Genomic DNA, 12,694 nt, shown 5'->3' on the forward strand with positions numbered 1-12,694 from the left:
GTGAGAGGGGGAGGGGCCAGCTGTGCTCACTCAGTGTGCAGTGTGAGAGGGGGAGGGGCTAGCTGTGCTCACTCAGTGTGCAGTGTGAGAGGGGCCAGCTGTGCTCACTCAGTGTGCAGTGTGAGAGGGGGAGGGGCCAGCTGCGCTCACTCAGTGTGCAGTGTGAGAGGGGGAGGGGCCAGCTGCGCTCACTCAGTGTGCAGTGTGAGAGGGGGAGGGGCTAGCTGTGCTCACTCAGTGTGCAGTGTGAGAGGGGGAGGGGCTAGCTGTGCTCACTCAGTGTGCAGTGCAGTGTGAGAGGGGGAGGGGCCAGCTGTGCTCACTCAGTGTGCAGTGTGAGAGGGGGAGGGGCCAGTGGCTACAGCGGCAAAAGCCAGTGTGTGCTTCTTTTACCAATATATATTTAACGATATATTTTGCATTTCTAATCCAAACAACATGAAAATTGGCACTGCACTTACTCATGCCGTAGCATGACACCTGTCAAGTTTGAAATCTATTGGACTAACTGTTCGAGAGATATGCGAATAACACACACACACACACACACACACACACACACACACAGAAAGACGTTCTGTAATTTATAGATAGATATAATATACAGAAGTAAACAGCGTAGGTGACTTACAGATTCAGTTAACATCCACAGATTCAGTTAACATCCACAAATGAATAAGCGCGACGATTCAGGGAGCAGGCTACACAGTGAACTCCACGACTCAGGGAGCAGGCTACACAGTGAACTCCGAAAAAATGCTACGCTTAACCAAACAGTTTGTGAACAGGTTACTACAAATGATGGCCGTGAATAAAATGAAGAGTTTGGTTCCAAAACGCGATAAACGCCATTTTTCAAAAAAATTGAGTTCCCGCAAAAATCTGTATTTTGGCGGTATTGAAAAGTGAATTTTTAATCTTACTTAAAATGCGATATCCGCCGTGTTATTCTGTCATGTTTTCTCCCTTCCTTTCCAAACCGCGACAAACGCCAATCTCCTTTCTCTGCAGAATGCGATAAATCCGCTCAACCAATCACAGCGCACCATTCCACGCATTGTAAACAGTAACGGCGGCGCTTTGAATACACCCGGAATCATAGTTTTCCTTATCTACATTGTACTTTTTGATCAACAAACAAACAAAAAAAATTATACATTTGACGGCATTGATGAACCTGTGATGGCTTCTGCCGTAGGGAAGAAACGTACGCCATCGAAATCTAATAATTTACGTGAGGAGATTAAGAAGATGAGGCACGCGGGAGGAGGAGAAATGCAGACTGTTGCTTGTTCTCACACCCGACAGCATCAAACTTCTGTCACGCTGACCCCAGGGGATCTTTTAAAAAACTTTCAGTTCTTGTACTCAACGTCACCGAAAACCAAGCAGGACCAAGCCATTTTACAGCTGATCGCCGTCAAAAAAAGTTCAGGAGGTATTTCTTAGCGATGGCTGATTGAATGTCTTTTAGTCCAGTGCCTATACGATTAGTATTGACCGAGTTCAGAGGCTGTCATATGTGGATCAACTTACTTTGTTGTGTATTTTCAAGTTTCAATATGAAAAATAACTTTTGTATTGATTCAATGGATTAATTGCATTTTGAAAAAAAAAGTGTCATGAATTTATTGCATTTTTGGGGAAAATAATCAGTTTTTATATTTATAATAAAAATATATATAATTCATTTATTTATTAATCTTTGAAAATCAAAATCCGGATTTGAATATTTTTTTTTAATGTTATTATAACCTAAAGATGCTATGTGAAAGTTTGAAACACAAAATAGTGGTTTTCATCTTGCCACTTTCTTGGTAAAGAAAACACATTTTTACTCAAAGTAGTTATTCTAGTTTGGTTTTGGAACCAAACTATAATATTCACAAGTAAACAGTGTAGCTGACAGAGAGTGTTTATGTCAGAATGTTTATTTTTAAACCACAACCTTCTTAGGGCTTCTTTGACTGATACAACCCTCTTAATGTCAGAATGTTTATTTTTAAACCACAACCTTCTAAGTGCTTCTTTTACCGATATATTTAACGATATCTTTAGCATTTCTAATCAAAACGCACTTACTCGTGCCCGTAGCGAGACACCTGTCAAGTTTGAAATCCATCGGACTAACGCTTCGAGAGATATGCGTTATATCAGATAACAGACACACACACACACACACACACACACACAGAGAGAGACACAGACACAGAAACATAAAGACGTTCTCGTAATTTATAGATAGATGATGGATTTTTGGCCTTAGGATTTTTAGTATTGTCCAGCTGCCAGTGCGTGGAGTGAGGTGGGGGTATAGGGGCTTTAGAATATTAGTCTTATTATCCTTATAAATTGTCCTTAGGCAGTCAAGTGTCCATCACATTACAACCATTACAATTGCGCTGTTTGTGTGTGCAAACAGCAGGATGTGAAAAAGATGAAAGGGGAAATTATCTTTTATATTATAAAAGGCGTGTCATCACAAATAATTACCTTGGGAAACAAAGCGGTTAAGACAAATGAACTGAAACCAGTGGAATGTCCCAAGTAAATATGAGGGGGGAGACGGAGCCTCCTACAGGGGGCGCTCTTGCAACAGATAAATACAATATTTACTATAAATATCACTTTTGCTGTCAAAGAATAAATAAATAAAAATACAACAATAACTTGATTAGGGCAAACGGGTTACCCTGGTCATTTTTTTGCAGGCCTACTCGAGCTGCATTGGAAGTTTTTTCTCTCTCGGAATCAGTCTGTCAAGGTGCTATCGGTAATTCAGAGTTCTTTACAGAATAAAAAAATAGCAATCACAAAAAGTTTCATAAGAAATAAAACAAAGGAACAAATTAGATTCTACTTGGATCCTGAAGTGGAAGAGGGCCACGAGACCAGACGGAGTAGGTGACCAGGGCAGGGCAGGGCAAGTGAACAGGGCAGCGCAGAGCAGAGCAGGTGGCCAGGGCAGGGCGGAGAAGGTGGACAGGACGGGGCAGGCAGAGCAGGACAGGTGACCAGGGCAGGGCAGGCAGAGCAATTGTCCAGGGTAGGGCAGGCGGAGCAGGTGGCCAGGGCAGAGCAGGTGACCACCACAACGGAGCTAATGGAACTGTGGCCACCGCATGGAGCTGGCAGAGCAGGATCCCACCAAGGTGGTGCAGAAAAGGGATCTGAAGACCACCAATTTGGGGCAGAAGAGGGAGCTGAAGACCACCAAGTTGGGGGCAGATGGAGCTGACGACCACCACGGTGTCGTTACAGAGCTGTCAGGGAGCACAAGACGTTCTTAATTGGCCACCGTGGCCGTATCAGAGCCTGCCCGCACACCCACTTTGTGGGTCCTGGTGCCGACCATGTACGTCTTGCAGGACAAAACACGTCTTGTTTTGAATTTACCTGTTATTAACTGGCCTGATAGATACTTCGGATCTGAGAGCTGTTTTGGTTTGTATTCCACCAACATGAGAACTTTAAAATGAATTCTGAATAAAAGTATTAATTCTGAATATTAATTCATAACAATGTAATGACCTAAGATCTGGTGTGACATGTTGAGTTATTTAAATAAATACTTGGATTGACAGATCGATCTCTTGAAATTGTGACAATCCTATTGATTCACTTTATGATAAATCATTGCTAAATTTTTATACACAGTATTGAAAATTTGAAAACGTCTTTTTGACCACAAACGCGGTCCATCCACATCAGTGTTGAATAAAGCAATGGCTACACATGCTGTTTGCCTTCAAGATATGAGGTCATTTATGCTACTTCGCAATAACTACATTTTATTGGTGATCGCTAAATACAAAGAAATGCTTAAAAAAAATAATTTCTTGCAGATCTCATAATTTTCAACCATTTTTATCCACCTTTTGATTTTTCACAGCCTCTAAATTGAATGACCTGTTAAACTCGTTTCCCTTCTACAGCTATCGTTTCTGTATCATCCCAATTTCCCAATCTGTGGACTGGAAAAAAGTCTGCAAGCTTTCTAAATGTCTAGCTTTATCAATACTAGGTGGTCAAAGGTGGTTAGAATAAAGCAACCAAAAATTTACTTTTAGCTTTCATCATTTTCTTTTTTATTATTTCTGCTCAAAATATCACAAGGAGAAAACACTTTATTTATTTACCAATTCATTTATTTGTATACAACAAAATTTCAAATAAGCAATTCCACTAATTTCAAATCAATACCCCAAGTAAATACATATTTCGGTACTGATGAATGCATTACAAATGTTAAAACATTGTAAATAATTGTGTTTAAGAGCTGAAAAAAAAGAAGAAGAAGTTGCACCATCAGCATTATCTAGGTAATATTGCTTTCCTTAAACAGTTAAGGCAAGTCAGGTCCCAGCAGCAGGGCTAAAGCATAAAACTCAAAATATTATGAGGACACACCAGTGGGTCTGGTAGTGACAAAAACAAGGGTCCCACTTCAAGAGAAATGCAAAACCCTGAGTAAAGGGGTATTATAGAAGTTGATGTGCTGAGGTGTTGCGGAGACATGAATCAGCTCAGTCAGCAGTGCTGAAGCAGTTACATTAATACTGTCCTGTTGATAGTGACACCTTGTTCCAAGACTACATTATTGTGTTTAAGTATTTAAAAACATTAACATTTTAAATAAGAATTTAGCTGCAGCATTATGTCCAAGCACGTCCTGATTACACCAAGTAACAACCAAATATACCCACCTATTAACCTTTAAATGACTGCATTGTTTGGAACTTAAACAGAATGAGGCCACAAAGCTGGACAAAATTAAAGACAGTAAAAGGGTTGATGTCATTCGATGCATAAAAAGACTAAATGTCTAATTAGTGTTTGACTGTTCCACACTACAGCATGCTTCTTCCCCATCAGAAAACAACAGCTCACGCAAGTGCACCTGCATCCCTACCTCACTCTGCCATAACATCCCAATCTAACGTAATGGTGATAACATCATAGAAATAGAAATTGAGCGTAAACTCCAGCAGCTTTAGAGTCTGAGCACAGTGAATATGTCAGGGGAGGGATAAAGTGAGTGAAGTTTGGTGGTTTTGAAAATTAATAAGCCAACAAACTCCAACACCATTTACCACCTCCCCTTTGACTTCCTATAACTGTCCAAATGCCCCTCCAACCTTGAATGGGTGGAAGGATGACAAGTATGGATACCCCTGAGCTGTTTCCTCTAAACAACTAGTCCCGTTCCCTCCCTCCCCAGAAAAGCCCTGTCCTGTTTGATGATGCTCGGGCTAGCGTTTCGACTTTGACTCTTCTGCTTCTTTTTCTGAAAAAGAATAGAGACAGATTTATCTTTTACAAGGCAGACAAGACCATTGTCAATACTAGTTATCAAAGGGATAGTTCACTCAAAAATGAAATATAAAAAGGGATTTAATTTCACCCCATGGACCTCAACAAGTCTGATTTTTGTAGTAAACGTTTGGGCTTTTTTCAGTTCCCATTTTTGTCTTTTCAATGGAAATCAATGGGAACCAAAAATCTTTGCCTACCAACATTCTTTGAAATAATCTTTTATGTTCTACAGAAGAAATGCAAACAAGTTTGAAACAACATGAGGGTGAGACAATGACAATTTTTATTTTTTTGGACGGACCATCCCTTTAACCAGTCCATCAGTATTATCTCGAGAAGAAGTGTCCAAACTTTCTACTATGAAGAGCCAACAATCAAACTTGAATGAGGGGCATGGGCTGAAAGTAAATACTGCATTATACCCAACTATATTATATTAAAATGTAATCATTTTTTTATTTATAAATGTATTTATATAATTTATTATAAATGGCCATTTATTTATATAGTCTATATTTCAATAATGAAGCACAAAAAGTTATAACAAAAATTATAAAAAGATATGCTTCAATGGTATGTTTTTTTGTTATGACATGACAGGGGATATCAAAGGTCATGACGGGCCTGGTTTCAGCATCTCTCAACATGCACACACAACTAAACAGGAAGCAATATCATTTATTTCGTCCGTTTTATATGTTGTCATTCATTGATCTTGCATCAGAAGGCGTAATGTTATCAGCTCACCTTTCCTTAGATCTTCTCGCTTTTTTGCTGCATCCTCCCTCTGTTTTTTGATAATAGCCAGCCTGGCAAGGTCTGCCCTAGCCTGGTCCGTCTTCCCCTCTAGATGCAGCTTCATGTATCGCTCCTTAGCCTTCTGCTTCTCAATCTCCTCCCTACACAGGGAAACACGATGTATATAACGCAACAACCATTTATTTGACTGAGGATCTCAAGTTTACGCTCTCCCACATACCTTTCTCTACGCGAGAGCTCTTTAGGTGCATTGACATCTACTTCCACAACCTTCTTGCTTTTCTGGGAGATCCTGTTCGGGTTTTCGATTTCAATTATTCCTTCTACACCTTTCCTTTTAGGTTCCTTAGAGAAGAAATCAAATCATTAGTAAAAATCATATTAATTAGAAACTTTATACATCAGAAACACCCTCTGCAGCTCCATCAAATTTAAAACAGAACAAATAACCATAACAATGTGTTAAAGAGAAAGTTCACTCAAAGATGAAAAATTTCATAATCCTCATGTTGTTAAGAACCCATAAGACTTTTGGTCATCTTCAGAAAAACATTTTTAATATTCTCATTTTTCTGTCCACTGACAGCCCAAGCAAAACCATTTGAAATGAGCAGTTTAATTCAAGACTTCTGAAGAAACACAATCACTATATATGATGAACAGATTTATTTTACGCTTTAATTCACCTATAAAATCAACGCACATATATAGAGCACATCAAATTAGTGTTGCCATGATACTGACATTTCCAACTTAGATACAATACCTTGAAAAATATCAATATTCTATAACATTTTTGATACCATGGGGAAAACTGCCATATATACTGCCACACAGATAATTTATTATCTCATAATTTTTTGATAATTTTGCTGTAATAGCTTATTTGAATAGTTGAACTACATTTAAAAAAAACAAAAACAAATAAACAGTCAGTAATGAAATAAATTGCAAACGATAGCACAAATAAATACAATAGAATAAAGAGACAAATGAAAAAAACATGGCTTCAAGTTTTTCAGGTGGGTCTAACAGTATATTTAGGTTAAAAAAATACTACAGAATTTAAAGTTATTAAAATGTAAAATAACACTGGAATAGATTGATTAATGCTTTCTATTTAAGTTACAAAAGTTATTCATTCAAGAGCAGCGAGTTATTTTCTCTGTCTTTTGTTCTTAAATTAACATGACAGACATCAGGTTTATTAGGCTGCTGTCAATTTATGATCCAATATATATATATAGAATATCGCTATACGTACTGTCGGTTGTGTATCGCGGTTTTTCGTTTTGGTTTGAATATTGTTACACCCCTATTCGATACATATCGAAATATCAATATTTTTGACAACACTACATAAATATGGTACACTGAAGCTTAAATTCAATTCAATTCAAATTTATTTGTATAGCGCTTTTCACAATACATATTGTTTCAAAGCAGCTTTACAGAAAGTGCATTTCAGAAAGATGTATCTATTATCTAAGTATCTATTAAAGGGATACTTCACCGATTAGCGTCAAGCTTTGTATCAGTAGAAACCCGGTAGTATTTTCGAATGACCGTGCTTCCCTCCCTCATGTCCCCCTGAGATGAGAGATTTCTGTATTGCGTGTCTGGAAAAAAATCTCAGATGACGAAAAAAACCTCAATGACGCAAAAAACGTCATTTTGCGTCATCGGAGGCTTTTTTGGCCAGAGGCGAGAGACTACAGCCAGTAGTAGGAGCTAGTTCCGCATGTTTTCAACCCACCCATTGAGGGTGGGATCTCACAATAAATGGCGTCTTTTCAGTTTCGAGTCAACTAGTAGCTTAGTTGTATCATTTCTTCCGATACTGCCCTCTGTAACTGGTAGGCGTGGCTTGGGAGTGGGAGTGGCCTCGTAGGGCAGCGAAGCAAGTGCATTCTGGGAGTTGTTGTCTTTCATCCACATGAGCCAAAAATAAATTTTCTGGCTTTTCTAAGTCTAGAAGGCACCAACTTCTAAAATAATTTCACATTTCAACTACATAAATTACCCAATTTAAATACACATTCATCTTTCCAGCGGTGAAATATCCCTTTAAATGTCTTTGCGTGACTATACCTCAGACCTCTTTGGTTCTTGTGCTTCAGGCCAACATGTTTGAGCTTGTGTTTACTATATGTGATGTGCTTTGGTCAATGTTTTTTTAGGTGAATAAAAACCTAAATGAAATCAGTTTATCTTATAAAGCAAACGAGTCTCTTCAGGAAACTTGGACTAAACAACTCGTTTCATATGGAATGGTTTACAATGCACTTGTATCTCAAATGGGTTTGGAACTAGGGTGAGTAAATGACAGGATTTTCATTTTTGGGAGAACTATCACTTTAAGTGAATTTAATTAAAACCTCATACTTCATCGTCACTGCTGCTTTCCTCTTCAGATTCTGAACTTTCACGTTCAGCCCCTTCTTTCGCCTCCTACACACAAAACAATCACAGTTTCCATTTAACAAACTGATGCAGAGTAAACGTGAACTTCAGGAGTGTGGAAACTAAAGGAAAGTGACAGAAGATGAACTTATACACTCACCAGTTCCCTCTGAGCTTTCATCTGCCGATCAATCTCCTCAGGGTTGCTGAACTGCTTCCCACGGCCCTTATGGCTCTTTCTGCCTAAGGTGGTGGGCAAGGTGAAATAAGAAAATAAATTAAAACCAATAAGGTTATTATACTTTATGTAGATATTTAATGGCATAATTAGGCGAAGCATGAACAAGAGTCATCAGTGAAACTGTCGACTTATCAGACAATCACATGTTACTGCACTGGTCCAATATGGCCTGAGTTTATATTAGCGTCCATGCTTCGGTGGGAAACGTGATTTGCCCATTATAGAGAAGCTGTAGCCACTAACGGTATCCTCAGAGGCCTTATATTCACCGTCAATTCCATATTTCCCTTTCATAAGTTTTCTTTTGTTGTTGTTGAATACTGGCTCTGGCGGTGTTGGAAAAGGTAAAACAGCGATCATGCAAGCGCACGACACTCACCTCCTCTCGGCATCGTGGAATCACTCTGTGACGATGAAAACCCTCAAAGGAAAAATACTATTTCTGGTCCTAATATTATATGTGCCCGTTAGAATTGAATAGCTTTAATATGTTCTATCAACTTCTACAAAATGGCTATTTTAAAGTTAAATATGACGCAACCTCGTCGACTCAAATTAGTACCGCTGAAAGCACTATTCTGCCGCTTCCTGTGAGTGACGTCAAGAGACTTTACTGTTGATGATTGAATGCTGGGTTGGCCAATCAAAATTCAAAATGATTTTTACGACAGAGGCAGTTAGCCAATGCGATGTCATGTAATCTTCGTATCATTCTATGCAGTTATCTTTGTATTATTTTTACACCAGTAAAATATTTATTAATATCTTGTACTAACTTTTATTTTTAGATTTTCAGTTTTCATTTTATTTTAAGTTTTAGTCATGTGCTTTTTTTATTTAAGTTTTAGTCCTACGTTGTAAACAGGAGTTCAACTTTAATCTGTTTATTTCAGTTAGTGGACAAGGCAACATTTCTAATTTTCGTTTTAACTTTTTTAAGTTTATGTTTTTATTTTATATTAAGCCTATAATTTATTTCAGCTGTATTTCAATTAAGAAAACGGTTTTTAATAGTTTAAGTTAACAAAAACAACACTGATTCTTTGTAGATTAAATTATGATTTATAAAATGTATTACATGAATGTTCAGTATAGCATATATAGCACATGTCGTTCAGAACCCATTAGACTTTTGTTCATCTTCAGAACTTAGTTAACAATAACAACACAGATTCTATGTAAATTCAACTGTAATTTATAAAATGTATAGCACATAAAACCAACATGAATATAAAATAGCATTTCTAAGAATGTGGCACAAGATTTCTCCTTTTTATTATCTTCCTGATTTCTCATTGACCCACAAAAATGGTTTTGTTGATTGTGGAATTATTTTGTGTAATTTGTACATAAGAGTTAGTAATTAGGAAAACCTGAACACACTCACACACAGTACAATACACTAATTTTAATAACACACGACTAAACAAAATTAATTGAACATGAACGTCCCTCTCTTCAGCTCTCTCCACTGTTTATCTTTTAGGATTGATTGCCACTTCAGCAAGATTATTCTGCTGTAAGTCTTTGTGTTTCTTTTGGTTAATAAAACAGAATGATGCAAGGGCAAGAAATATTCCAGCGATGATCAGCTCTCCTCCAGCCATGTAAAAAATCAGTTCATAGTTCTTGTACTTGTCCACCAAATAACCTGTGGAGAAAAATACATGTAAAAATCTTTATTAAATTTACACATGGATCATAAAAACTACCATTTCATAGGTGATGATTCAGTTTAATGCATGTCTTCATCATAACTCACCAGCAGAGGGTGGTCCGATCAGCACAGCCACTGCCTCAAAGAGGAGCACTAGGCCAAGTGCACTGGAAAAACCGCTTGTTCCCACAATACCCATCAGAACTTCAAATTGTAGAGCACCCACCATGCCATAAGACAGCCCAAAGAACACGCAAAAGATAACTAGTCCCTTATAGTCTGTGCTTGTAGCTGAACAAACATCTGTTAGGCCATTGAAGAGCAAGGCCAGGCTGAAGAAATAAGACATCTTGGGTCGAATCCAATTTAAACCAGCCAAAATGCCACATGTGGGACGAGCAAAGATGTCAATAAATCCTATAATAGACAACAAAAAAGCAGCATCCTCCGCAGGCACACCTTGGTCCTTAGCATAGTTGACTAAGAGAATAGTTGGAACAAATAGGCCAAGGACAACTATAAATTTTGCAATGATATAAATAATAAGCCCTCTGTTCCAAAGTACACTGAAGTCCAAAAGCTTCTTTTTAGTGGGCTTTTTATCATTATTGTTTTCACAAATGATATTCTCTTGTCCAGTCTCAGGAGGCAGCATTTCCTTGAGCTCCTGGGAACAGGCTGTCGCTTTCCTTTCTTTACGTTTCAGGGGTCTCATTACAGCTGCACAGGTGCAACAGTTGAGCAGAAGACCACCGGTAATGAGAAAGCCTCCTCTCCATCCATAGCGGTTGAGCAGCATTTGTCCTAATGGAGAAAGAACTGACAGAAATACAGGACTTCCAGCTGCCGCCAGTCCATTGGCAAGTGGTCTGCGTTTGTCAAAATAAGACCCCAGCATAATCAGTGATGGTTGGAAGTTCAAAGCCAGTCCAAGACCTTTAAAGAGAGAAAGACATTATTCGTTCAAAAATGGATGCAACTTCACTGACATTAACAACTTCCATACACGTTTTTATAATGGTATTTTCATTTATAAAACAAAGCTTTGTCTTGTGTTTAGCAATATCAATTACACCCAATGTGGGATTTTGCTTTGACTTCATTTGGAACTATTTTTGTTGGCAAAACAAAAATTTTGTAACAGGTAATATGTCCTTAAATATGTCTCTAATATTAACAAAATGCAATAAATTCCATACCCACAGAAGAAAGACATTGGAATGAGGGTGAGTAGGGTGAGCAAATAATGACAGAATTTATATTTTTGGGTGAAATATCCCTTTAAGCAATATTGCCTGTGCTGATATTCATGACAAAAAACAAAACTAAAACAAAATTCAGGTTTTGGTCCTGAATTCACTCATAAAGACACATTTAGTCACCTATGGCGTAACTATGTAAAATGTTGAAAGAGTCACTGAAAACTCCCCACAGGATACCAGAACTAACTGTCTTTAGAATTATAAGTTATTGATGATCACAAATATCTATTAGTTACCTGTGATGACACCTGCAGTGAGGTAAAGCTGTATAATGTTAGTAGTGAAAGATGCACTTATCATCCCTCCTGAAGCCAGTAATCCTCCAACCAACATGACTGGCCGGCATCCAAATTTATTAACCAAAATGCTACAGACTGGACCTGGATTAAATGAAAATAAATATGTTTACCATTAAGAAGGAAAAAAGAGACTTTGATAAAAATCTTAAAAGGGTTTATAAATCTGACAACTTTCAATTTAGACGATCTTACCTGAACCATAGAGCATTGCTAATATTATAGAAGAAATCCAGGCAGTTTGACTGTATCCACATTTAAACTCTTGCATAAGTTCTTTGAAATATACACTTATAGCTTTTGGGAAGGCATACGAGAAGCCAGTGATGACAAAACCTCCCAGCAGAACAATCCAGCCCCAGCCGCCATCTGGGGCACCTTCTGTCTTTCTCTCATCTACAACAATTCCCATAGTGGCTCAGGCCTCCAAAAGAGAAGACAACACTTTTTGTATATACTTATATAATCTGTAGAATCAAAACACTTTTTCAGAAGGAAGCTACGCAGTCGATGCACTACTGAACATGTGCTGCTTCACCTGTGCCACATTACACAAAGGAAGGAAGTATATGAGTTCAACAGATTTCCCTTCACCCCCAGGAAGTAGAGTCATAGACCGACCTACTCATAAGGTGACTGACACACTGCAGTTATGTATAATGTATCATATTTACTAATTCTTATCAAGTATCTAAGTTTTTCCCCCCATTGATTTCTGTTACAATTGACTGAATCCGTACTGCTCTCAAATGCCAAGTCT

At 38.0% G+C, this 12,694-nt stretch overlaps 2 protein-coding genes across 2 annotated transcripts; both read right to left on the minus strand.

Moving 5' to 3' along the window:
* Positions 1–4,126: 4,126 nt before the first annotated feature.
* Positions 4,127–9,328, minus strand: pdap1a (pdgfa associated protein 1a). The gene is made up of 6 exons (XM_082151154.1): positions 9,099–9,328; positions 8,639–8,721; positions 8,461–8,526; positions 6,296–6,420; positions 6,064–6,215; positions 4,127–5,287 (listed from the first exon to the last, which is right to left on the minus strand). Exons 1-6 carry the CDS (start codon positions 9,109–9,111, stop codon positions 5,253–5,255), a joined length of 474 nt encoding a protein of 157 aa, XP_082007280.1. The 5' UTR covers positions 9,112–9,328; the 3' UTR covers positions 4,127–5,252.
* Positions 9,329–9,891: 563 nt separating this feature from the next.
* slc16a8 (solute carrier family 16 member 8) lies at positions 9,892–12,476 on the minus strand. Its single transcript, XM_082151137.1, has 4 exons — positions 12,130–12,476; positions 11,875–12,018; positions 10,482–11,312; positions 9,892–10,370 (listed from the first exon to the last, which is right to left on the minus strand). Exons 1-4 carry the CDS (start codon positions 12,344–12,346, stop codon positions 10,195–10,197), a joined length of 1,368 nt encoding a protein of 455 aa, XP_082007263.1. The 5' UTR covers positions 12,347–12,476; the 3' UTR covers positions 9,892–10,194.
* Between the last annotated feature and the right edge of the window lie 218 nt (positions 12,477–12,694).

The sequence above is a fragment of the Leuciscus leuciscus genome (assembly GCF_965113295.1).
Source record: "Leuciscus leuciscus genome assembly, chromosome: 21".
Taxonomy (NCBI): domain Eukaryota; kingdom Metazoa; phylum Chordata; class Actinopteri; order Cypriniformes; family Leuciscidae; genus Leuciscus; species Leuciscus leuciscus.

What these genes read in the sequence shown, in the direction of transcription:
- pdap1a (XM_082151154.1), bottom strand. An exon ending in TGAAAGCTCAGAGGGAACTG is followed by an intron (nt 8,527 to 8,638) that starts GTGAGTGTATAA and finishes TTTTGTGTGTAG; the next exon opens with GAGGCGAAAGAAGGGGCTGA. An exon ending in AAAGCAGCAGTGACGATGAA is followed by an intron (nt 6,421 to 8,460) that starts GTATGAGGTTTT and finishes TTCTTCTCTAAG; the next exon opens with GAACCTAAAAGGAAAGGTGT.
- slc16a8 (XM_082151137.1), bottom strand. Translation starts at nt 12,346, where the DNA reads ATGGGAATTGTTGTAGATGAGAGAAAGACAGAAGGTGCCCCAGATGGC. An exon ending in CACTGCAGGTGTCATCACAG is followed by an intron (nt 11,313 to 11,874) that starts GTAACTAATAGA and finishes CTCTCTTTAAAG; the next exon opens with GTCTTGGACTGGCTTTGAAC. An exon ending in GATCGGACCACCCTCTGCTG is followed by an intron (nt 10,371 to 10,481) that starts GTGAGTTATGAT and finishes TTTTCTCCACAG; the next exon opens with GTTATTTGGTGGACAAGTAC.